At 48.6% G+C, this 25059-nt stretch overlaps 1 protein-coding gene across 8 annotated transcripts in view; it reads right to left on the bottom strand.

Annotated features, from left to right (window-relative positions):
• Positions 1–25059, bottom strand: part of TANC1 (tetratricopeptide repeat, ankyrin repeat and coiled-coil containing 1) — a 240347-nt gene that overhangs the window by 26191 nt on the left and 189097 nt on the right. For all 8 annotated transcript variants that reach the window (XM_058664514.1, XM_058664515.1, XM_058664517.1 and 5 more), the window contains 6 exons: positions 23689–23920; positions 22268–22434; positions 19141–19748; positions 11985–12093; positions 11284–11406; positions 916–1152 (listed from right to left, as the gene is read on the bottom strand). In XM_058664514.1, the coding sequence (XP_058520497.1) occupies positions 916–1152; positions 11284–11406; positions 11985–12093; positions 19141–19748; positions 22268–22434; positions 23689–23920 (1476 nt within the window). The remainder of the gene's footprint in view (positions 1–915; positions 1153–11283; positions 11407–11984; positions 12094–19140; positions 19749–22267; positions 22435–23688; positions 23921–25059) is intronic.

Below are 25059 nucleotides of genomic sequence, written 5' to 3'. Positions count from 1 at the left end.
TGACTGTGGCACTGATGCCTGCCTTCTTTCATGAGCTCAAGTCCAAGCGTTTCAAATGATGGAATTATGAAAAAACAAAACAAAAAAAAACCACCAGGAACTAAAAGGTTCAAATAGCTGCTATAAGCCTATTTTGCTGCTGTTGTTAAGCTTTATATATTGCGATTAATTAAAAAGGCAAAAAACAATCTTCAACAGTTTATCTCAATTGTTATTCAAAAGGCACATTTGCCCATGAAATGCTAATGGTAAACCTAATGAGAGTTTACTGTGAGATCAACATCTTTCTTGTTTAATGGATTAACACTGACGGTTCTAGAGGAACTTGTTTGATCATATGCAGTCATTTCACATTACAGTTGATAACTGACTTGATGCTCACACAAAGCCTTATGGTGGATGCTACTTGTCCAACATTACAGACAAGCAGCCTGAGACCTGGAGCCTCGGCCGAGCAAGGCACTGAGCAGTGTAGCAACCGTCGCTCAAGCACATGGCTTCCCAGACCTGGGTCGTAAACTTTGCTGTTGTTGAAAGGACATGAAGTGCAAGGGGGTAAGGAAAAAGAGAAAAAAAAAACAGCACACATCTGAAATCTTTTCAACGAGTCACAGTGCCATGGAATATCAATCCCGCAGTAAGTTCTGGGGTCAAGGCTGGTAGACTTTTTAAAGGACAGTCCTGGTCATGGGGCAGGTGGTCACAAAGACTCTTCCTGGGATGTGTCGCAACCCTCCTTTTTTCCTGTGTAGCCTATAGTGTCTCCATTCATTGTGGTTCCACAACAGAGACAAAAGGGATGGGAGACTGGCCCAGAAGGCAACATTTTCGGCCACCCTAGGATGGTGGCCCACTCCTAAGCCCACGGCCTGGCCACATCTCCCCACCTCCCCCCAGGCGGGGGCTGCTACTCACCCTCGCCCCCTTCTTGGTCAGCAGGCACACGAGCTTCATGTGGCCAGCAGCTGCTGCGTAGCACAGGGCAGTCATGCCATTCTCGGACATTCCATCCAGGCAGGCGCCGAACTCCAGGAGCAGAGTGACTACCTCCTCATGGCCGAGGTGAGACTGGACACACAGGATGGGGGCATTGTTCAACACTTCTGTCCTGTAGTTCACGTTGGCCCCTCCCAAAATCAGCAAACGGCTCACCTGTTGGATAATGCCCCCAACAAGGTCAATGTCCCATGCAATTGTCAATCTCACCCACGCTGGTAGAAAAGGGTGGGCGGCACCCTCAGCCATCTGCTTCAGCAGCTGTAGGTGGGGTCCTTGGAGGCACTGAGCCTGGCCCGTGACATACGGGAACCTGGTCAGTATACATCCCCACCACCAGGGATGTGAGACCATGCAGCACTGGCATTCCTCCCGAGAATCCGAAACAGGGCTGCTGGGTGATGCAGCAATCCCACATCTGGGCACACATCCTAAGGAGCTAGAAACATGATCTTGGAGATGCTCCTGCACTCTCACCCACTGCAGTGTTGTTCCCAAGGTACAGCAGGGGAGCAACCAACCTAATGTCCACAGAGGGATGGATGGACGTGGACTGTGTGGCAGACACGCTCAGCGGAGTACTCTTCAGCGACAGCATGGACGAAACTGGAAGGTGACATGCTAACTGACGTAAGGGTAGACAACCTGTGCTACCACTCATGTGGTCCCTGGAGGGGTCAGACTCACAGGGACAGAGGGCAGAGTGGTGGTTTCCATGGCCTGCACAGATGGGAAGACAAGGGTTGCTATGGATCTTGGTTCTGCAAGACGCAGAGTTGTGGCGATTCCCTGCACAACATGTCTGAGCTGTGCTTCCAAAAACAGTGGACATGGTACATTTTGCATCATGCGTTTCCCATCACTATTAAAAGAAATTATGACACGCACACGTTCTGCTCCCACCCCAATTTCTGACTCCCTGTCTCAAAGAGGTTCCAAGATGACACTGATGTTCTTGGTTTGTGGGAACAACACTTCCAGAACATTGCTGATTAGCCTAAATAAAAATGAAAAAACCCTTCTGGAAAAGTAGTAACTACAGGATTAATTATCGGTGAGGTAAGGCTACAAGTACACATACTTTCATTCTTTTTGAGGATTTATGTCTATAGGAACAAACAGAACACATGGGCACAGATATAGGCCCTGGACAGAAAGCAGTCTGGCTGTGGAAAAATCACCCTACCACCACCGTGGGACTCCCCACACCCAGCCATAGGGCAAAAGCTTCCACACACAGACTTAACAGCACGACCACTGGACACACACAGGTGTGGCGTGTAAAAGCCTCTCCTTTGAATCTCAGATGACCAGAAAGACAGTCTCTGGTAGTACGGCTGACATGTCCCTGCATGTAGCTTCAGGACCTCCCACCAGAGTCCTCACCTGCACCAATCCTTCCCCGCCAAATCAGGAGGGTCCCTGAGGCAGTCCATGGGAGAACGCACTCAGAAACTCACAAAGACAAGGCATAGAGCATGCAGGATATACCTCGTGAGAAAAGGCTATGGAGTGGGGAGGAACAATAACTTGACCTCGATACAACTTTCTGAAATCGACACATACCTGAGATCTTCCAAAAGTTCATGGGAAAGGCATATTACAAAAAAAAAAAAAAAAAAGCATGCACTTAAAAAATTGCACTAAAATACTCATCTTTTGCTTCCATTTTCCATGAACTTTTTAAAAAAAGATTTATTTATTTTTACTGCACAGAGAGAAGAGAGAGGAAGATTTTTTTGTCTGATGGTTCACTCCTCAAACGGCCACAATGGCCATTCTGAAGCCAGGAGCCAGGAATTTCCTCTGAATCTCCCGCACAGGTGCAGGGTCCCAAGGCTTTGGGCCGTCCTTGACTGCTTTCCCAGGCCACAAGGAGGGAGCTGGAGGGAAGTAGAGCTGCCGGAATTAGAACCAGCGACCATAAGGGATCCCAGCATGTGAAGGCAAGGACTTTAACCACTAGACTATCACACCGGGCCCCCCGTGAACTTTTGAAGTACCTCTGTGTGTGTCTGTAACAGGAGCTAACAGAATATTTACAAGCTGGCAGGTATGGGACAGTAACACTACCAGGAGGGGACACTGCACATACACAAGGTAGATGGGCTGGAACCCAGAGTGTAAAATCAGAAGAGGTCTTATTGCCCTTAGAGGCTCAAGCTCCTCGTGATCCTGGCTCAGCTCCTTCTCAGACCTCCTCTCCCTCCCCTTGTTTCTCCCATTGTAGCCACCCTGACTTCCACACTTGTCCCGGACAGCACCAAGCAAGCCACTGCCTCTGTTCCAATGCCTAGACTCCAGACACAGCCCTTCCTCTGTAACATATCCCCGACCACCACCATGCCTGCCCCTCTGCACACGTCCCCTCCAACACTGGTTCTAGAATGCACAAGTTCAGAGATCAATGGGAAAACCAAATCCCATCTGTAGACAGCAATGAACCATGAGCTCAAGTCCTTCATGCATAAGTGGAGGACAAGCTGTGCATGAGTGACAAGTAGGTCCTGCCTGGTCAACCAGCCAGCCAACTACCTGCCCAGTAGTTTACCCCATCGCCTGACCCTGGTCCATACCTACCCAGCCTTCTGCTATCAACCAGCACATGTGATGGGAAGGCAGAAACACATGGAGGGATGAGCCATCAAAAAGGTCTCCAGGGCCCAACGTTGACATTGTACTTCTATTAGAACTTGGGCCAGCAGCCCAGGTTATCCCTACTGAACCTACTCTATAAATTTCCACAGGACTGTTCTCAAAACTAGCACCAGGCAAAAACATAACTCAAAGATATTGTGAAATTGCAAGTGCTAACTGAAAGCCATGATTCTCAGTATGGAAAGAAGAGATTATGCTGAAGAAATACTTGGGGACTGTACGAGGCCCAGAAAAGCAGCTCTCAGTGGGAGCAATACAGAAGACATATTGGGACACACATACCTGTACTGGCTAGAAAAGCTTGTAAATTTCCTGGATGACTTTGTCCCTCTCTCCTCCCCATCAACCCCATTACATCCTGAGATCCAAAGCGGTCTGCATTTCAGGCCAGTCTCTTATTCACAGTGTTATTTTTCAGAAAATTACTCAACCTCTCTATGCTTTGGGTTCTGTCCCCTAAAAAGAGCAGCAGGCTTCCCCATGCTGCCCAACAGGTCCTCTTTGGGAGCATTGTTGGTGGCTGTACTATTGGTACCCTGGGGAACAGCTTACAAGAGCTGAGTGGGAAGGTATGTACTTCTGGGTAGAGCTTTCGGAAAGACACATCATCAATTCTCACTACACCTGCTTTGGAGAACGCCCCCTTTGGCAGTGCACGGATGCAGCACTTTTACCTCTGATGCTGACATCAGTCTGTGGCTCCTCTCTCAACCCATGGGTCTTAGCTTGGCCACATACCAAAACCACCTGTGAGTTAGAACTTTCCAATGCCTGGACCCCAGTATCCAGAGCTCCCTAGTGATTCTAGCTGGCAGTCAGGCTTGTCAACACAGCAGGTGACAAATGTACCTCAAGACATGGCACGAATCTGCTGATCCAGGAACCCTTCTAACCACAAGATTTAGGGAGAGCTATCAAATGACTTTAACCTCGGTGTCTTCATCTAAAAAAATGACAACAAGTTTCACCACATTGGGGAGTTGTAAAGATTAAAAATAAAAACACAAAAAATGTGCATAACTCAACAAACTTTCAAACGTTTGTGAGAAATGGAGTTAAAAGATAAGCTTGCTTTGGTCTAAAAAGTTTTAAAAATGCATGCATTTTTTCCTAATAGACATTTTATGGATTTAGAAAAAGATTTATTTTTTATTTATTGAAAGGACTCCTAAGGAAACTGTTAGAGAGGAAACAGTCACAACTGCCAGGGCTCCATCAGGTCTAACCCAAGAGCCAGGATCCTCCTCTGGGTCTCCCATATGGGTGTCAAGCACCTTGGCCATTCTCCAGTGCTTTCCTAGGTCACTAGCAGGGATATAGATCCGAAGTGGAGAAGCTGGGACTAGACCTTATGCCCAAACTGAATATACCAAACTGGTGTCATAGGCAGAGAGGCCTAAAATGGTACACCAGAATGCCAGCCCCTAGTAACTTTCTAAAAATCCCACATGCACATAAACATATCTATAAAGCATTTAGCATGGGCCAGTGCAGTGGTACAGCAAGCTAATCCTATATCCTTTGGTGTTGGCATCCCACGTGGGTACTGCGTCGTGTCCCTGCTGCTCCACTTCTGATCCAGCTCCCTGCTAATGGCCTTCCATTGTTCGGGAGGCACAGAGGAACCTCTTGGTTCCCAGTTTCTAACAGCTCAGCTCTAGCTGTCGCAGTCATTCAGGGAGTGAACAAGCATGGATCTTTGTAAAAAAGCTCTACCAAAGAAACCGTGGTACATCTTCTGTATGGGATACTACACAGCCATTAAAAAGAATGAAATTTTACCATTTGCACAAAATGGTCCCAACAAGAGAACATTATGCTCAGTGAAATAAGCCAATCCCCAAAGGACAAATATCATCATCTCTAACATAAGGTAACCTTCATGCAAAATACAAGATCAATAGATATATAGGTAAACATGTGCACATGTATATTCATCTAGAGGAACTGTATAAAAGAGACTATCATACCGAGAAGGGAAGATACAGTGCAGTGCCCACCTCCTGAGTAAAAGAAGGACTCCTAAGGAAATTGTTACATATATCTTGACAATAGGATGCTGGGCTCTAACACTGTCTATGCCTACAACATCATGATACACTTAATCAGAAAAATGATGGACTTGTGACTGTTGCTGAAGGACTATACTGCTGTAATCATGAGGAAAACAGTGGGTTGGAGGGTAAATGAGGAAGGAGGAAGGGCAACTTCCTTTGCCTCTGGAACTATATCATGAAAAACAGTAATTCAAAAGAAATAATTTGTAGAAGAAAAAATCTCTGCCTTTCAAATAAAAATAAATAAAACTTAAAAAAAATAGAGCATTTAGCACAGCACTCAGCATTCCGTAAACACTAAATTTTTACACTGCTATTTTTATAATTACTCTTTCAGAAGCTTCTGCAGGGACAAGGCCCAGGTCTTGAATTCACGGAAGGCACAGGTGGGAAGTCCCCAGAGATGCTGTCTCCTGGCCCCATCGCCTGCATGCCCTCCTAGAGCTGCTCCCAGAGGGCGACAGGAAGGAGTCTCCTGCGGAATGGAGGGCAGACCTGAGTCACCAGAGCCAGCCAAGCAGTTCCTGACAACAGGCATGTCTGAGGCTCCCAGGAGCTCCCTAAGGCAACACAGCCACACACACAACTGCCCACAACACACGACAGAAGCTAACTGCCTCCGCTCAGGAGTTTCAGTATCTCACAGAGGCCAACGACCCCTCTATCTTGATCTGCAACTGTTCACTATACAGTGGAGGGAGGCAGGCTTCAGAGCAAGTGAGGCAGAGCTGCTGAGCACGGAGCTTGGAGCCCACTCGCACCGAACAGGCCAATGCCACAGAAAGGCCCCTTTTGTCTGGCTTTTCCAACTGCGTGCAAATCTTCCCATCAACATCACAAATGCTCTCCTTGGAAGCTGCTCACAAGTGGCAGTATGCACGAGTATGAGTTTCTTTTTTAAAGATTTATTTATTTTTTTTTTATTACAAAGTCAGATATAGAGAGAGGAGGAGAGACAGAGAGGAAGATCTTCTGTCTGATGTTTCACTCCCCAAGTGAGCCACAACGGGACGGTGCGCGCCGATCCAAAGCCGGGAACCTGGAACCTCTTCCAGGTCTCCCACGCGGGTGCAGTGTCCCAATGCATTGGGCCGTCCTCGACTGCTTTCCCAGGCCACGAGCAGAGAGCTGGATGGGAAGTGGAGCTGCCGGGATTAGAACCGGTGCCCATATGGGATCCCGGGGCTTTCAAGGCGAGGACTTTAGCCGGTAGGCCACGCCGCCGGGCCCGAGTATGAGTTTCATTAAAGGCATGCAAACAAGGAAGGGGGGCTAGTTGGGGCAGGCACAGCAATGCCATCGCAAGGGACCAAGGAGCTGCTGCCAGGCAAGACACAGGGTTTTCTCACGGAGTACGCTGGAGGCTCCCATCTGCATGGCCACTGCAAAATGTGCACTTCCTAGTTGTGACAGGAATATGGCTAGATCGCCACCTCTCCGCAACCAGACAGTGCAAAATCAAGCCTATGTTCAGGCCTGAGACAAGAATCCCAACTGGAATTTCCCCCTGTGGGCAGCCATCAGTCCCGTGAGACAATGCGCTCAAGCTGCACAGGCGACTGGAGTAGCTGGCAGCAGGTAGCCCAGGGGACAGTCAGACGCAACCTGGGCTGGCATGACCCTGGCTTGGCAGTGGGAGCCACGTCACTGATAACTAGCATGTCGCTGAAATTAAAATACATCCACCAGCAATTACACAGAGCAAGTCACTTTAATTTACCAAAGTGGCAAACTGCAATTATTGTGCACAATGACATTCATTCCTATATGACAACATTTAAAACTCTAAAAAAAGTTCCTTGATTATACACACAATTTTAAATTTCTATAATTTAAGATTCTGCGGAAACCTTTTCCTCCTTTGAAATATAAAAGCAACAGAAAGATAACAAAGCTTTAAGATTCTACAACCACATAAACTGGCAGTGTTGTGCACACAGGTGACTGCGGAGTCTAGAAATCAAAGAAGAAATGATTAACATTTTTTAATGATTTATTTAATTTTTATTGCAAAGTCAGATATACAGAGAGGAGGAGACACAGAGAGAAAGATCTTCCACTCGGTGATTCACTCCCCAAGTGACCACAACAGCTGGTACTGTGCCGATCCAAAGCCAGGAGCCAGGAACCTCCTCCAGGTCTCCCATGCGGGTGCAGGTCCCAAGGCTTTGGGCCATCCTCGACTGCTTTCCCAGGCCACAAGCAGGGAGCTGGATGGGAAGTGGAGCTGCCAGGATTAGAACCAGCACCCATATGGGATCCCAGCACGTTCAGAGCAAGGACTTTAACCACTAGGCCACACCACCAGGCCCATGATTAACTCTTAAAACTGCAACTATGAGGAGGGGAGTTTATAATCCCAGGAAAGCCATGCTCACTTTAATATTCTATTGTAACTTTTCACTTGCTCTCTTAAACCTGTATTCTAGGCTCTGCCTGTGATGCCAGCATCCTATGTGAGCACTGGTTCTTGTCCTGGCTGCTGCACTTCCCATGCAGCTCCCTGCTAATGCACCTGAGGACGCAGGACATGGCCTGAGTGCTGCAGTCCCTGCATGCATATGGGCGAGCTGGAGGCAGCATCTGGATTCTGATTTTGGCCTGGCACAGCCCGGCTATTGTGGCCATTTGGGGAGTGAACCAGAGAGTGGAGAATCTCTGTCTCTCACTAACTCTACCTTTCAAATAAATAAATCCTTTAAAAATAAAAAAGCTCTCATATTCCACAGAGGATGACAGATGACATTTCTCATTTATTTTTATCTACATCAAAGGGCCCAGCAGCGTGGCCTAGCGGCTAAAGTCCTCGCCTTGAACGTGCCTGCTCCACTTCCCATCCAGCTCCCTGCTTGTGGCCTGGGAAAGCAGTCGAGAATGGCCCAAAGGCTTGGGACCCTGTACCCGCGTGGGAGACCCAGAAGAGGTTCCTGGCTTCAGATCAGTGCAGCACTGGCTGTTGTGCGCACTTGGGAAGTGATTCATCGGATGGAAGATCTTCCTCTCTGTCTCTCCTCCTCTCTGTATATCTGACTTTGTAATAAAAATAAATAAATCTTAAAAAAATATTTTTATCTACATTAAAATAACTTATAGGAGCCAGCCTCATGGCCTTGAGAAGAAAGCCACTACCTGCAATGCTGACCTAACTTATGGGTGCTTGTCTGTCCTGGCTACTCCACTTCCACAACCAGCTCCCTGTTGATGGTCTGGGAAAAGTAGCAGAAGATGGACCAAGTGCCTGGGCCCCTGCTCCCACTTGGGAGACTTGAAAGAAGGTCCTGGATTCCTTATTTATTTTTTCATATTTGCAAGTTACAGAGCAGATGGTGTAAGGGTAAAGGTGTTCTTCCATCTGCTGGCTCACTCACCCAGATGGCCACAACTGCCATGTGGGTGTGGGGAACCCAGGATTTGGTCTTCTTCTACTGCTTTCCCATTGGCCTTCATAGGAATCTGAGTTGGAAGTGGAACTACTGGGACTCAAACCAGCACCCATGTGTAATGCCAATAATATAGGCAGTGGTTTAATGTGCTGTGCCAATAAATAATTTAAACAAAAGAGATACTGCCATATTTCTTCTTCCTTTCTTGTCATTACTTCACAATTTTATTATGGAGAGCAAAAATACAAGTGTACCGGGCCCGGCGGCTTGGCCTAGTGGCTAAAGTCCTCGCCTTGAACGCCCCGGGATCCCATATGGGCGCCGGTTCTAATCCCGGCAGCCCCACTTTCCATCCAGCTACCTGCTTGTGGCCTGGGAAAGCAGTTGAGGACGGCCCAAAGCTTTGGGACCCTGCACCCACGTGGGAGACCCGGAAGAGGTTCCTGGTTCCCGGCTTTGGATCGGCGCGCACCGGCCGTTGCGACTCACTTGGGGAGTGAATCATCGGATGGAGGATCTTCCTCTCTGTCTCTCCTCCTCTCTGTATATCTGACTTTGTAATAAAATAAATAAATCTTTAAAAAAAAAAATACAAGTGTACCTTAAAATTCATAGAAAACGGAATTAGAAGATAAATTTATTTTCATGTTTTTAAAATATATATTTACTTACTTAAAAGACATGAGTGACAGGGAAAGACCCCTCCCCCCCCACACACACCTTCCAACAGGGTCCCAAGTACTTGCGTCATCCTCCCCTCCTTCCCATTAGCAAGGAACTGGATAACAAACAGAGCAGCTGAAACTCAAACTGGTACACCAATAAAGGATGCTCGCACTGAAAGGGGGTAATTCAAACTACTATGTACAACGACACTGGCCTCTTGGTACAACAACTTTTTAAAAAAAAAATCCATGCATAGTGTTCTATGACACATCTTTTCACCAACATTTTGAAGTGCCTCAATCTCCTTTAGCTAAAAGATTAAACAGTGTTATTATGAAAGTAATTTCAACTAATTTTGATAAAATCTAAATGGAAAAAAATACTTAAGTTCTTCTCTATATGAACTCTGAGTCTATAGAAGCAATCCCTCGTTTTCAGACCGACTGTAACCGAGCTCGCTCCGATCAGCTGGGCATGCGTGCTCTGGAGCCCATCCATCCTGGAACCCCTGCAGGCTGGGCTCACGGGGCACAGGCACTCCAGCCACCAGCCTGCAGCATGAGTGAGGGCTGACAAGGAGCTGCGTGGAGAGGGCCAAGCCCGGAAAGCATTGCAGACTCTCCATGAGCAGCGAGGTTACTCTTCAACCCTAAGCTCGAAAGGCCTGGACTGCAGCATTCTTTGTGTCCCCTGTGGATTTCTGGTCCCCAGATCGCATTACATGAGGAAGGAAATAAAAGCCAAGCAGGGGGGCCAACACTGTGGTAAAGCAGGTAAAGCTTCCACAAGCGACACTGGTCTCCCACATGGGCAGCGGTTTGTGTCATGACTGTTACACCTCCAATTCAGCTTCCTGCTAATGGCCTGGGAAATCAGTGGAGGATGGCCCAAGTACTTGGGGACCTGCATGCATGTGGAAGACCCAGATGAAACTCCTGGCTTCCAATTGGCTCATCCCCAGTCATTGTGGCCACTTGGGGAGATCTCTCTCCCCTTCTCTGAAATTCTTAAAACAAACACAAAACATTTATTCCTTTGAAAGAAAACAAAAAGCTGAGAATACTCCTCTAGCTACGGAGCAGACAAGGTCCTGGCTTAACAGCGGGCAACCTAATATCCCCTCTGTGTGGTAGGAAACTCGCGTATGCGAAACCTTTCATGAGTGAGCATGTCCTATGAATCACCTCCTGCCTAGGGCACCCACGTTCTCAGGGCCAGAAAGAGGCGGCCAGCACTGGGAAGCCTGGACATTCTGCAGACCCCTTTCCAACCATCTCTGTGCCCTTTACTCTCCTTTGTGAAATGCCTCCCGATAGTCTCCATCTGAAACAGCCACCAGGTCCTCCCATGGCTGCCCTGCCTGCCACACCCTGCCCACCAGAGAAAAAGTGCAGCACCCAGGAGAGCATGTAATGGCTTACTCCACTGTCCACCCCTCTCTCAGCATCACCAAGAGCAGGGGAGGAGACCATCTGCAAGGGCACTGGGCCAGGGTGGTCTCTGCCCTGTGCCTCCTTGCTCACCTTGACATTGGGAGTATAGAGATTCCTGAGAGAAGCAAGAGCAGCAGACAACCCCTCGGTGCTGTAACCAATCCACAGGGCTTGCAGATGGCTCGAGGAGATGCCCGTCTTCTTGCTGAGACCCTGGAAACAATCAGAGACACATCTGCTGAGGTCTCTCCCACCTGCAGTATCAGTGACAGAGCAGGGAGGATGGACGAGTGTAGAATGCCTGAAACCGAGGGCCACCTGTACTGTGTGCCTTGGGGACAGAGATAAGCCCCAGATGAGGAGTGTCATGTGGGTCCAGTAATGGCTTCACAAAACAGGAAGCAAGCACAAATACTCTGTATAAAGAAGTCTTGGCATCCCGCATGGGGACAGAGCTCAAAGCCATAGAAGACCGTCTAGGCATACATGCAGAACGAGGAAGGCTAGCAGGGCAAGAATCCAGGCAGCAAAGGCAACAGAGTGGCGCCTTCAGATGAACGCAAACAGGAGGATTGACAGTAAGTTAGCCGCAGCACGCAGGGCTGGGCTTGAGTGAGAAACTCGGAACTTGTGCAAGGCAGGCAGTGACCGTGAGAACAAGGGTCACTTTTTGGGGTGGGGGTTGAGGTGGGGGATTGGAGAGCTCCTGAGCCGACAGCTGAAGCTGTCTGGAATCTGAAACCAAAACCTCAACACGAGGGTCACAAGACACCAGCGGCACTGCCTCTCACCTTGAAAATGTGTGCCTTCAGGATGTGGTGGCCGAGCTCCATGGTCTGCTGGCGGTTCAGCTTGCTCTCCTGTCGTGAGAACATGAACGCCAGGAGAGCGTGTCCATTCCTAGGATGAGAAAGCAGCACAGTGTCTGGTGACTCAGGGTCCCAGCTCACTGCCCATCCACCCTCGCCCCAGGCCCTATGGTCTAGGCACAGTTTGGGGAGTCTGAACAATCTTCCTGGGTTTCCACACTGCCACTTGGGGCGAGCAAGCCCCCATCTACTGATGAGGATGTTAAAATTGTGCAACTGCAGGCCATGGCCATGACTCCAACCCAAGCCTCTGTTCAATGGCTTGAACTGAGAGGGCTGATGCAGCGGAACCATCACTGGGCTTGGCCATCCGGACAGCTACCACTGGGACCGAACTGAGTCAAACAACAAGGTCTTGCAAAGGAAAGGAAAGAAAAACTGCGCAGGGGCTAATGTGACAGGGTGGCAGAAAAAGCCTTCATCTGCAATGCTGGCATCCCATAAGGGCTACTTCTCTTCTGATTCAGCTCCTTGCTAATGCATCTGGGAAAGCAGTGGAAGACAGCTCAAGTGCTTGGGTCCCTGCAACCTGGCAGAAGCTCCTAACAACTGCCTTCAACCAGGTCCACCTCCAGCCACTGGGGACTAAGTGTACAGAAGATCTATGTCTCCTCTCTCTCTGTGATTCTAACTTTTGGGATGGAGGGGGGAAGGGGGAGAGGGAGAGACAGACAGACCAACCAGGCTAATGAATGTTAGCAGCTAGCATAGATTCCAGGCTTGGATGAAACACCAGTCCTGGGGCCACCTCGAGGGGTTAGAAAGTGGAGATTCCCGAGAGGGCTTGCTGCAGCCAGGCACAGCGGACACTTGGCTGACATCAACCACTTATGCCCTCTGCCTCACTGGTGCTGTGTACCTGTAGGACTCGGGCTGTCTTTCCCAGAGACTCCAGGCCTGCATCCGGGCCAGTCTACTAGGGAAACACACCTGGGCATGTATAATCCAATGGCAGTGCAATGTGGATGACCATAATTTCTAGCAACCTGACGGCTTTGAGGTGGGAAATCAGGAGGTTGTAGATGAAATGGTCAAGGTTATATATTTTAAAAAAATCGTTATCCTAGTAGTTGCTAATTTGGATTAAACACAGGCATTATTTGGATTATAGTGCTTCATTTGAATGGAATATTATTCAGCTTTTAAACAAAAAGCAAAATTCTACCATTTACAGCAAAATGGATTCAACTGAAGGACATTATGTTGAGTAAAATAAGCCAGATGCAAAAAGACAAACACCACATGTTCTTCGTTACATGTGGGAGCTAAAATTTAAAAAAACCAGAGAGAAAAAAAGAAATGTCTCTGTTATATTGCTGCAAATATAGTTTTGTAAAACTTTGTATTATAATTTTGTCAAACCAGTGGTTATGACTATTACACTACTATAGTTTTAAGATTTATTTTTATTGGAAAGTCAGATATACAGAGAGGAGGAGAGACAGAGAGGAAGATCTTCCATCTGTTGACTCACTCCCCAAGCAGCCACAACAGCTGGAGCTGAGCCCATCCAAAGCCAGGAGCCAGGAGCCAGGAGCCTCCTCCGGGTCTCCCATGTGGGTGCAGGGTCCCAAGTTCTTGGGCTGTCCTTGACTGCTTTCCCAGGCCACAAGCAAGAAGCAGGGAGCTGGATGGGAAGCGGGGCTGCCAGAATTAGAACCAGTGCCCGCATGAGATCCCAGTGCATGCAAGGTAAGGACTTGAGCCACTAGGCTATGGTGACAGGCCCTACTACTATAGTTTTAACGATCCGTGATTTCTTCATAACTTATGTACATGGGCAAAATGGTCACTTTTCTTTTCAATCATTGTTTACAGCCATTGTTTGCAATTCCACTGACATCTTTATTTTTACTTGTGAAGCTTATTATTTAGTGAAGTATTAGTCTTTTAATGTAATATAAATGTAAAATATGTTATTTCAAAAGATAAAAAATGGGGGAAGGATGGTAGGGAGAAAGGGGAGAGGGAATGTTGTGTTCACAGAAATGAATGTTAAATATTAATTAAAATTTAACAACCCTAAAAGCATAAATTGTAGTGTTCTATGTATAAACATGTTTGTCATAAACCATGTTAGAGATGAGGAAACTACAGCAAACAGACCATGAGGTTTGCTTTTACTCTGCAGAGGACAGCACTGCCCTGAGGCCACACTACCCCTGTGTGTCTTGTCCAATGTTTTGGTCTACAGGTCTCACCAGCAGGGTCACCACACCCATAAATACACTCCACTTTGCAGACCCCAACCTGACACATCCCCATTACTCCTGCTCTTTCCCTAGGGAGCTGCTGTGTTGTACCCTGCAGAGCCCCAGAGCCCCAGAGCCCTAGAGCCCCAGGATTCCAGGGTTCCAAGGCTCCAGGGCTCCAGGGCTCCAGGGCTCCAGGGCCCAGGGATCCACAGCCCTGGGCCCAGCGCAGCCTTCCCATGGGCCAGTGTCCAAGTTCACTTCCATCCAGATTACTCAGGATCACCTTAATCAGGCCACTTCCCAGCCATGAGCTAGGCCACTCTCACTCTCCCACTCAGCTCAGTTCTGTGGCAGCAACAACCACATTCATCACAGACACACCCAGCATCAAGACTGCCTCCTAGGGCAGGAGGAAAAGGCACAGGTTCCCAGTCTTCCCTCACCTGTAGTAGGCAGACAATTCTCCACCAAGTTGTCCCACACTTGGGCTCCTGTGTGTCTCCCACCCAAGACATCGGCCTGCCTTTCTGGTCTGGGGACAGGGCTCCGCCTTCACAAGTCTGTTCTAGTTCTAAAACTTGGAAAGAACGAGCTTTTGCACAATGCTGGATGCAGAAACCTGACTGCACTTTCTTATTTACCTGTGTAACTCTGAATCACTGAGTGTTACCATTCCAGGGGTGTGGATATAAGAAAACAGAGAGGTGGATCCCATCTAGCTCACGGGGCTAGATGGCCAGGAAGGTACAGCCTGCCAGACACAAGAGTCGTGCTTCGAACCAGCATCTCAGGATCCCTTGCTTGTCCCGACACACCAAGCAGGGCACTGGGGCCTGGGCAGGGGGAAGAGGAGTGCTCAGCAATGGGAAGCACAGGTGTAAACCAGACAAAATCCTGCCTGGATGGTGCCAGAACAGCCTTGATGGGAGTGATGGGACAGAAAGGGGCAGGCTGCTCCTTAGCCGGCTCACTCCCCCTTCACATTTCTAATCTCTCCATTCACCAGCTAGGTTACCCCAATATTGTTACAACAGCCCAGGTTCTGGGCCCGGCGGCGTGGTCTAGCGGCTAAAGTCCTCGCCTTGAAAGCCCCGGGATCCCATATGGGCGCCGGTTCTAATCCCGGCAGCTCCACTTCCCATCCAGCTCCCTGCTTGTGGCCTGGGAAAGCAGTCGAGGACGGCCCAATGCCTTGGGACACTGCACCTGCGTGGGAGACCCGGAAGAGGTTCCAGGTTCCCGGCTTCGGATTGGTGTGCACCGGCCCGTTGCGGCTCACTTGGGGAGTGAATCATTGGACGGAAGATCTTCCTCTCTGTCTCTCCTCCTCTCTGTATCTCTGACTTTGTAATAAACTGAATAAATCTTTAAAAAAAAAAAAAACAAGGGCCCAGGTTCTCATGTAAAGAAAAACAGGAAACAATCCCCACCCACCTACCCATCCAACCCGGCTCACTCAGCCCAATGCTCTCAACCCTTCCATGTCCTCTTACAGGATGTTGGTCTCTTTCACTCCTCACATCCCAACAAAAGGAGTCTCCTAAAACTCCAGGGCCCCTTTCCTACACTGAAAAGCCAGTGACTTCTTTTTTTATTGGAAAGTCAGATATGCAGAAAGGAGGAGAGACAGAGAGGAAGATCTTCCATCCACTGTTCACTCCCCAAGTGGCTGCAATGGCCAGAGCTGAACGAATCCCAAGCCAGGATCCTGGAGTTTCTTCCAGGTCTCACACATGGGTGTGAGAGTCACACAGCTTTAGGTCATCCTCGACTGCTTTCCCAGGCCACAACCAGAGAGCTGGATGGGAAGTGGGGCCGTTGGGACACGAACCGGCGATATATGGGATCCCAGTGTATGCAAGGCGAGGACTTTTGCCACTATAGTGGCTTCTTAATCCTTGCTTTTTCCTTCTCTTCCCAGTGGTGCTGATACTGCTAATCTCCTTCCCTCCAGTTCTCCTCCAGTCTCTCTGCTCTGCTAACTTACTCACCAACTCAGTCACGCCTTTCTAACAGCGATGACAAATCTTCAACCACCAACCTCTTCCCCAGCCTGCAGGCTCCACCTCTCCCTGGAACCCGTGTGTCTAGCAAGCTCACGCTGTGGAACAACACGGTCCCACACCTCTTGTTGCTCTCACTTTTCCTACAAGCAAGGCCACTCCTGGTTTCTGGGCGTCTTGCCATGAGGTCACCTGCCCTAGCCCTCCTTCTCAGCTTGACCAAGCCCCAGCCAAGCCTGGCTGTCTCCTGTCTGCCCCATTCCATAGCATCTCCAGCGGCAGTCACCAGGTCTGTTCCTGACCAGGACTGTGGTTCCCACGCTCCACTGACCATTCTCCAGCACCTTCGGAGGCTTTCCAAAGATGACAGGTGAAAGGCCACCCTCTCCATCACACCTGTTGGCTCTCTCTGCTCGCGTGCAAGACAGATGCTGCAAATGGCTTTGTGCTTGTTCCAGCATGGCCTGCTCATTCTGATGTTTCAACAGCCCCTCCAATCCATGATAGCAACGTTCTGACTATCCAGAGCATGTCCATTCATTCCACAAGTTAATGGCATAGGAAACGGAGCTGATCAGGGATGGGTCTAGGATACAAATCTTTGTGTAACCGCCATGGGCTGATGGAGGCAGGAAATGGGGCTGAGCATCACACAGACATGAAGACACCAGGCGTCCCTGAGTGATGCACTCACAGACTGACACAGAATAACAGAGCAGAAGGGAAATCACACTGAAAGAACATCAAATACATCTTTTGCACTTTCATGGGGTTTGCTCTGAACATTCTCAACAAGCAGGAAATAGGGGAATATTTGAACATGGCTAAATATCTTGCGATACTCAAGAATTTCTATTAATACTTTAGGCATGGTAATGGTATTATAGTGAAGAAAATTATTTTGAAAAGTAAAATCATCTATTTAACATGTCCTGATGTTTCTATGTTAATATACTTCAGCAAAAAAAGAGATGTTGCAACTACTGCCAAGGTATCAGATTTACATTAAAGTGATATGAATGAAGCTTTTGAGAAATTACATTTTTAAATTTGTCATCTTATCCCTGCAATTTTGATTAAGGAATAATTAAATACAGCAGGGAAGAAAGAAAAGAAGGGAGAGAGGGACAGAGGAAGAGCAGGAAGAATGAAGGTGGAGACCCGGATCAAGGGCAGACACTGTGGTGTGGCAAGTAAAGTCTCTAAGACACTGGCATCCCAAATGGGTGCTGGTTCAAGTCCCGGCTGGAGGTTCGAGGCTCCTGGCTGCCAACTTGCGTCTGACCCAGATCTGGCCATTGCTGCCATTTGGGGAAGAACATCATAGATAGAAGATCTTTCTCTCCCCCTCTCTCTTTGTAATTCTTTCAAATAAATAAAGTAAATGTTAACGAAGAGGAGCTATGATTAGTATGCGAGTAGTTGTTTCCTTTCTCTACAGATAAGCAAATGACACTTGGAGAATTAAAACAGCAGCATGGGAAACACACAAGAACTGATGACACTTTTTAGAAGATTCCCTAACAGCTTTCCAGTGCACTTGCAATGTGCTAAGCAAAACAGGACGAGACTCCTTAGAGAAAAGGTTTATATAGTGCTTGAGATGCAGAAAAGAGCAGAAATGAAAATTACCCAATTACTGTCTGAATATTGGCTCTGCTCCCACTTTTCCCCCTTTATAATTTGGACAAAAAATGCAACCACTGAATGGGGAGGGATAGAGAGGGGCAGAGTGAAATGCTACCCTCTTTCAAGTTTACCTAATTCCCAGAAATCAACACCCTCACCTCGAGTCCCACACGCAGTGTGGTTCCTTTCCATTGCCATCACTTTCTGGCTTTACCCCACCACCTGTGGGAAGCCCCAAGAGTGGCATCCCGGCCCCAGGCCTCTGCATCCACCCCAATACTGTGTACAGAGCAGGAGATGGGTGAATCACTGCAGTCCAACTCCTGCTGCCTGAAATTCCAGCAGCAGCCCACACCGCCTGCCAAACTCCTTCCATGTCCCTACAAACTCACCCATATCCTTTTCCCCAGAAAATGGTCTGTCTGTCTTCCAGGAGGCAACTGACTTGGCTATATAAATCTAGAAATTACAGCCTGGCTAAACAAAGTCCCAAATCAGGTTCAGAAAAGATCACAGCAAAATCTCAGCCCTGTGTTACCTAAGAAATTAACAGCCATAGCACCGGCTGCACCTATCAAGTCAAGCGTCAAGTCAGTGTCAAGTCAACATCGCTGTGGAGGAAGGTGGCTGCATGGCTAGAGGGACTTCATTTCTGGAACCTGGCATTTGACTCAGTGCAATGCAAGGAGGGCAGCTTGTCAGTCAGTCCCATCACTACAGTAGGGAGCAACCCGGGCAGAGAGGAGCTGCTCCAGACAGTGGGCTTGGCAGGCTCTCATTTGAAAGCACCCCAGGTCCCTTACCTCTCAGCTTCACTGGTCCCAGGTTACAAGACAGCCTTCCTCTACAGCACCAGCAGCCTAGGCAAAGACCAAAGTGCACCCTGCCTGGCCCAGTCTGACACTACACTCTGCTGCACAAGCTCAACAACGTGGCTGCATTGTTTCAAATGACCATGGTGCCCATTCTGGGCCTGCAGACATGCGTGGTCTTTGCGCCAAGTCACTTCGCATTTAAGGAATGGTGGTGGTGCTGGTGTGTGTGTGGTTGGCTGAAACACTTTTATTTTATGAAATGAAGTAACTGAGTCTAGAACGGAAAACAGCCTATGAAGGTCATGGGAATGAACTTATTCTCATCCAATTCTCGGGCAGCTCTAGGTTGCCTGCCCTTTCAAAGACGTGACCCACAACTGACTGAAATGCTTCATGCAATCACGCGTGACTCCCTGTGGAGGCGGGAACGTCATACCTGGGCTCGCATAGGAACGCTGTGTTCTCGCCATCCGCCCTCCACACCAGCCACTCCCTGAAGGATGGGTGGCAGAACATGCGCGTCTTGTCTCGCCTTTTAATGAGGAAGCAGGAGAGGGCGTCCATCCGCTGCTGAAAGTCCTCCCATCCGTGCTCCCCATGAATGTGGCCGGCATTGATGGCCTGGAAGATCTGTTCGTCCGTCATGGGGTGCAGAGAGGCGAGGGCCACGTTCAGGATGGGGAGCGCACGCTCGAAGGCGGACTGGGTCATGAACTTCATGTTGCACTGCAGTAAGTAGAGCTCAGACAGAGACACCGGCACCACCTTGTAGCTGGCACTTTTGATGACCAAGTGTCCCCTCTGGAAGAGGTCCAGGGTGAGCTTGAGGTACAGGTAGGAGCCGAGGCTGCGCAGCACCAGGTGGCTGCTCACTTTGCCGATGAGGGCCGCGTCCGCCTTGCCATTCAGCGAGATGTTGCTGAGGATGTCCTGGCTGCTCTGCACCCTGTGCTGCACGTAGGCGTGCAGGTCGCTGTGGATGTCCTTGTTGTCGGGAAAGTCATCCAAAGAAAGCTTGATGAAAGGCAGCGCACTGACGATCTCCTGTGGGCAGGGGGAGAGAAAGAAGCCCACTGTGTCACTCCACAGAGATTCTTTGTAATTTCAGTAGTATTGCAAGCCACATTCTCTAGTTTTCTTTCAAGGAGGATTTTCATGGATTACAGCGACTCATTGTTTTGTATTAAAACTTGTAATAGGATCAGGGGAAGATAAAAAGCTTATGTGAAAGAAATCCTGATGTGAGATGGAATCAGTGAAGGCTTTCATGGAGCCCTCATCTGAGGCCTTGGAGCCCTACGAGCTCCGAGCAGATGGCGGTAACTCAGCCAGCAGCAGCCATTGAGCAGGGAGACCAGACAGTGGTTCAAGGATGCCAGCAAACCCTCACACCTTGCAACTTGTTAAATAGCAAGGACGAACACAAACCAACAGCACCCACCTGACACAGGGTAGGTGGCATTGTCCCTGAACATCTGATGCTGGAGCCACATTGCTCAGCCAGCAGAGTGGAGCCTGTCCCCTGCTGGATTCCAGTGCCAGCATGCAATGGGCAGGCTGCCTCTCTAAGGCTGGGCCAGCATCATCTGCGAAGCTGTCTATAAACATGCACTCAAAAGCACAGTATACACACATAGGTGCATAGATCACAACTGCACAGTGCCAGCAGTTCTAGCAAAGTCAAACCTATCAGTGTGGGATGTTGGCCAATGACCTGAAGCCTCAGGTCCTGTCCCATCCCACCCGTCCTCCATGGTAAAGATAAGCAGAGAGGAGTTTCCCACTGGGCAGAGTATAACTGTTTCCATTTTATACGAATGCTACCTAAACCTCTGACAGCCCACGCAGTCAGTGGGTGAGACACAAGGTCATCTCTTTCTGGACTCTGTTGATTGCCAAATTACTCTAGGTGAAAAAGTTATGATGCAGTAGGTAAGTCTCTGTTCACCATATCAGCATCCCATGAGAGAGTGCAGGTTCCAGTGCCAGCCATTCTGCTTCTCATTTAGCAACCTGCTATTACACCTGGAAAGGCAGTGGAGAATGGTCACCCAACTCCTTGGGTCCCTGCCACCATATTGGAGATCTTGGATGGAGTTTCAGGTGCCTAGCTTCCAACCTGGACCAGTTCTGGCCATTGTGGACGTTTGGGGAATAAACCAGCAAATTGAAGTGATCACTCTGTCATTTTGCTTCTCAAATATAAATCTTTTCAAAAAATGACTGAAAATCACATGAATCAAATTTCTATAAGAACAAATAGTAAGTTATGACTTGGGCTCGGCACAGTAGCCTAGCAGCTAAAGTCCTCGCCTTGAGTGCACTGGGATCCCAAAGGTACGGGTTCTAATCCTGGCAGCCCCGCTTCCCATCCAGCTCCCTACTTGTGGTCTAGGGAAGCAATCGAGGACAGCCCAAAGCCTTGGGACACTGCACTTCTGTGGGAGACCCAAAGGAGGCTCCTGGCTTTGGATGGGCTCAGCTCTAGTCATTGCGGCCACTTGGGGAGTAAATCAGTGGACAGAAGATCTTCCTCTCTGTCTCTCCTCCTCTCTGTATATCTGAATTTGCAATAAAAATTATATAAATCTTTTAAAAAAATAGTTTATGATTTATTTGAAAGTCAGAGAGAGATCTTCCATCTGCTGGTTCAATCCCCAAATGGCCACAATGGCAAGGGATGGGCCAGGCCAAAGCCAGGAGCTTCATCAGGGACTCCCACATGAATGCAGGGTCCCAAACACTTGGGCCTAAGCCTCTGACATCTCTTACTTGGGCCATCTTTCACTGCTTTTCCAGGAGCATTAACAGGGAGCTGGATTGGAAACAGACCAGCCAGGGTTTGAACCTGTACCCATTTGGGATACCAGCACTGGAGGTAGCCATTTAGTCTGCTACACCACAAACCCAACCCTCTAATTCCACCTTCAATGAGAAGAAGAAAAAAAAGAAAAGAAAACAAGAAATAATTTTAAATGGTAAAAAATAGAAGATCATCATACAAGGGCAAAAATCACAAACACATGTCAAAATGTCTTTACTGTAAAAGGATGGGTATGGAAGGAGTCTTATTGGTTAAGACATGTTTAATTCCAATGATGTAGTAGGCAGGGAATGGAAAAAAAAATCATACTTGTCCTCATAGCAAATATTAGCTCACATTTAAGTTTGATGAAAATACAGCTGTCTTCAGAACAGGCCTTAAAACCTATGTCTTCATTTCTTACTTTTCCCTTAGAAAAGAAAAAAGGCCCACTGTAAACTCATTCAGACGAGCATGCGCAGAAGTTGTCTTCCCTTCCCATGGACCAGCAGGCCAAACACCTGGCCAGGCCCCATATGGTAGAGGTGAGAGGAATGGCAAGACACCTACTGAGCCTCAACAAATCCATCTCTGGAACTAAAGACATTAGAGCTTCTCCCTAAACAGGGCACTGTGAACTCACTGTTCAAAGTCCTCACTGTTTTCAAATTCAGCAGCTCAACAATTTAGTCTGGTTCATTAGCATGTATTATGGTAAAATTATGGTACTAGACTTGGAAAGTAAGAATTCTTTTGTTACCTGAAAATTCGCTCGCACAGTCACAATCAACTTCAGCCAGGGAGGAAATTTAGAAATTATTTTGCTGATAAACGAAGAAAGTGTATCTCCATAATCAGGCTTATGAAACTCAGCTTCATTTAAGCCATCTATTAAAATAATGTACTCTTCTTCGGGAATTTTCTGCTCTGAGGGATAAAATAATTTTGTCAAATTAAGAAATTACATATTTGTACATGGTGGCACCACCCAGTATATGTAACATACAGTTTAAAGTGTTAGAAAAATTACAGAAGGTTTACATATGGCAGAATGCATAGTTTTCACAGGAGCATATTTTCTACTGATCATGAAAACTGGAGCACAGAACCTAAAGAAAGCCAATTCTCACCAAACAGTCTCCAGAAACATACTGTATGACACACAAAGTCACACTCCTGTGTGTAATGCTTGGCTCTTCATAAGGTTGTGTCACCAAGTGTGACACACACATGCACTCAGGTTAGGCTCCACAGACTCCCAGAGCATGTCTCCTTCCTCCCAGCCACCATCTGGCTTCCTGCTGCTGAGGGCCAACTCTGGGCCCAGGGATGGACACCTCGTTGGAGCTCCGTACCCTTTGGCAGAAGTCCCATGGAGAACAGTGAGCTGGCTCCAAAGACAAGGAATGAAGAGGAGGAAGGATGGATGACCCGAGGGTGCACCATGTCATCAACAAACCAGGCAAAACCTCTAGAAATCAATTCTAGGTATCAACTCAGGTGAGCAGGGTCCCCCCAAAACCAAAACCATGGCAGAAAGCTTCCCAAACAATCCCCTTACTCCTCTGTTCCTCAGGAGTGCAAAATACACCTTCACTCCTATGTGTGAGTCATCCAAACAGCGTCCAGGCACTTGGGAGCTACCCCTCGCCCAGACATGAAAGATCTTTGCAGAGGAAGACAACTGAGAAGCAAATACAGAAAAGCAGAGCTTCCTACTCCCTCCTCTACCCTCCCTCGTCCGTGGTGTAACACAGCACCAGAGGCATCTCCACAAGGAATCTCCCTCATCAAGACCTTCCCTCATTTTCCTGCCTTTCTCCATGATCTCTAAAGTTTATCTTTGTGGAGAATCCTAGATAAGCCAGAGGTTCTAGCCACTGTTTTGAGCTGCCTTACATCTCCTGCAATATTTGTTGGCACTTCTCCTATCCATCCGTCTTCTGCAGGTATGTTTCCCGGTCTCAAATACTGAATCATGGGGAGTCCATTTCTGGCTGAGGCTGTTCACCTTCTAGGGGCATACAGTGAGCCCTCAAGCAGATGCTTGCCAGGAAAGGTACAGGATGGCTGCCATTCATTCACACCTTCCTCCTGCCCCAAGGCCCAGTGCACCAGACCTACAGGGCACCTCCCACCAGCACTGGGAGGGGCTTTGGGGGGTTGCCTGCCCGAAGGTACCGTTTCTCAGGCCGATAAGTGGTTCCAGCACGCCCCTTTTGAAAGCGGCCACAGGGTCCTGCACACAGGATCGGAGGCTGAGCATGCTCTGTAGCTGCGGCTCCTTGATCAGAAGGTCTCTGTAGGCGGCCAGCTGGTGGGAGCGGCAGAGCAAGGCCGCCACGCTGTGCACGAACTCGGGCACCAGGCACGTGTAGGTGTTGTCAGCCTGGCAGTAGTGATAGGCCACCACCTGAGGGAAGAAGCAGAAGAGTCAGGGTCCCTCAGCCTCTTCATACCGTCCCATGCAAAATCTTAAGCAGAATCACAACTCCATCCATTCACTGAGACACCGAAATACACTGCCTCTGTCCCCCGGGAACATGGCATTGGCTCGCCTCCTGGCTTCATGTATCCCCTTCCCTCTTTCATGTGGTTTGGGAGTCGGCACACCTTTAAACTGCAGCCATAAATGCACCTCAATCAGCACAAAATTCAACACAACTGACTCTACAGGGTATACCAACTAACAGTCATTTCTAACCTGACTCAAAGCAGTGCCATGTTCTCAACCCTGGAAAGTGCCATGTCCACTGTCTTTCTGTCCTAAGGAACAGTAGCACCTCTTCAGGAAGCAGGTGAGGAGGCAGACAGCCCAGGCTATGAAGTTCAATGGCTCAAACCCTCAGTATCCTTCTTCCCTCTACTCTTTCACTTCAAGAACATGGCAGAGATGGTTCAGAGGGTTGTCAGAGGATGCGGACCAGCAGGGACCACACACCTGCCTGTCCTGGTTAGGCTGGCCTAGAAGGAGAGCAGGAGTGGTCCAAGCACTGAGGGATGAGGAATGTCCTGGTCACAGCAGGGTATTTGGTGGAGACCCCCAGCAAGTGCCAGATGCAGAGCTCTCTTAGGAGTGGGGAGGCCCACTGTGCATGAGTGACAACTTCTTGACTGTCCCTAAGCAAGTCAAGGCAGGAGCCCAAGGATCAAGTGAGCAAGGTGAAAGACAAAACACACTGCAGAAAGGGCTGCTTTCTCCTGCTCAGCTCATACCCACTGCGACACTCAGGACACAGCAGAGGGCAAGGGACGGAGGGGAGAAGGGACCAGGGACAGTCCCTGATCTGGGTGGGGATCCTGGTCTGTGGGTTCTTAGTGAGCATGGCACAGCTTTCCCCAGGCCAACTTGGGCTTGACTTGCTGCCACTGACATAAGCACACTTCATCAGCACTCAGGTAAAGCTGCCTGCTAATCATTCTTAGCTAGACAGAGATCAGCAGCAACGTATGGGAAGATCCCATCAGCTTGCACAAGCTGCCATGAGAATCCGACAACACAGCCTGACACGCTGTGGGATAAGGCAATTTGGCAAAGCAATGGTAGGCGTC

The sequence above is a fragment of the Ochotona princeps genome, chromosome 5 (assembly GCF_030435755.1).
Source record: "Ochotona princeps isolate mOchPri1 chromosome 5, mOchPri1.hap1, whole genome shotgun sequence".
Lineage (NCBI taxonomy): Eukaryota > Metazoa > Chordata > Mammalia > Lagomorpha > Ochotonidae > Ochotona > Ochotona princeps.
The sequence above is the reverse complement of the archived record's forward strand: the minus strand, read 5'-3'. Positions and strand labels throughout refer to the sequence as shown.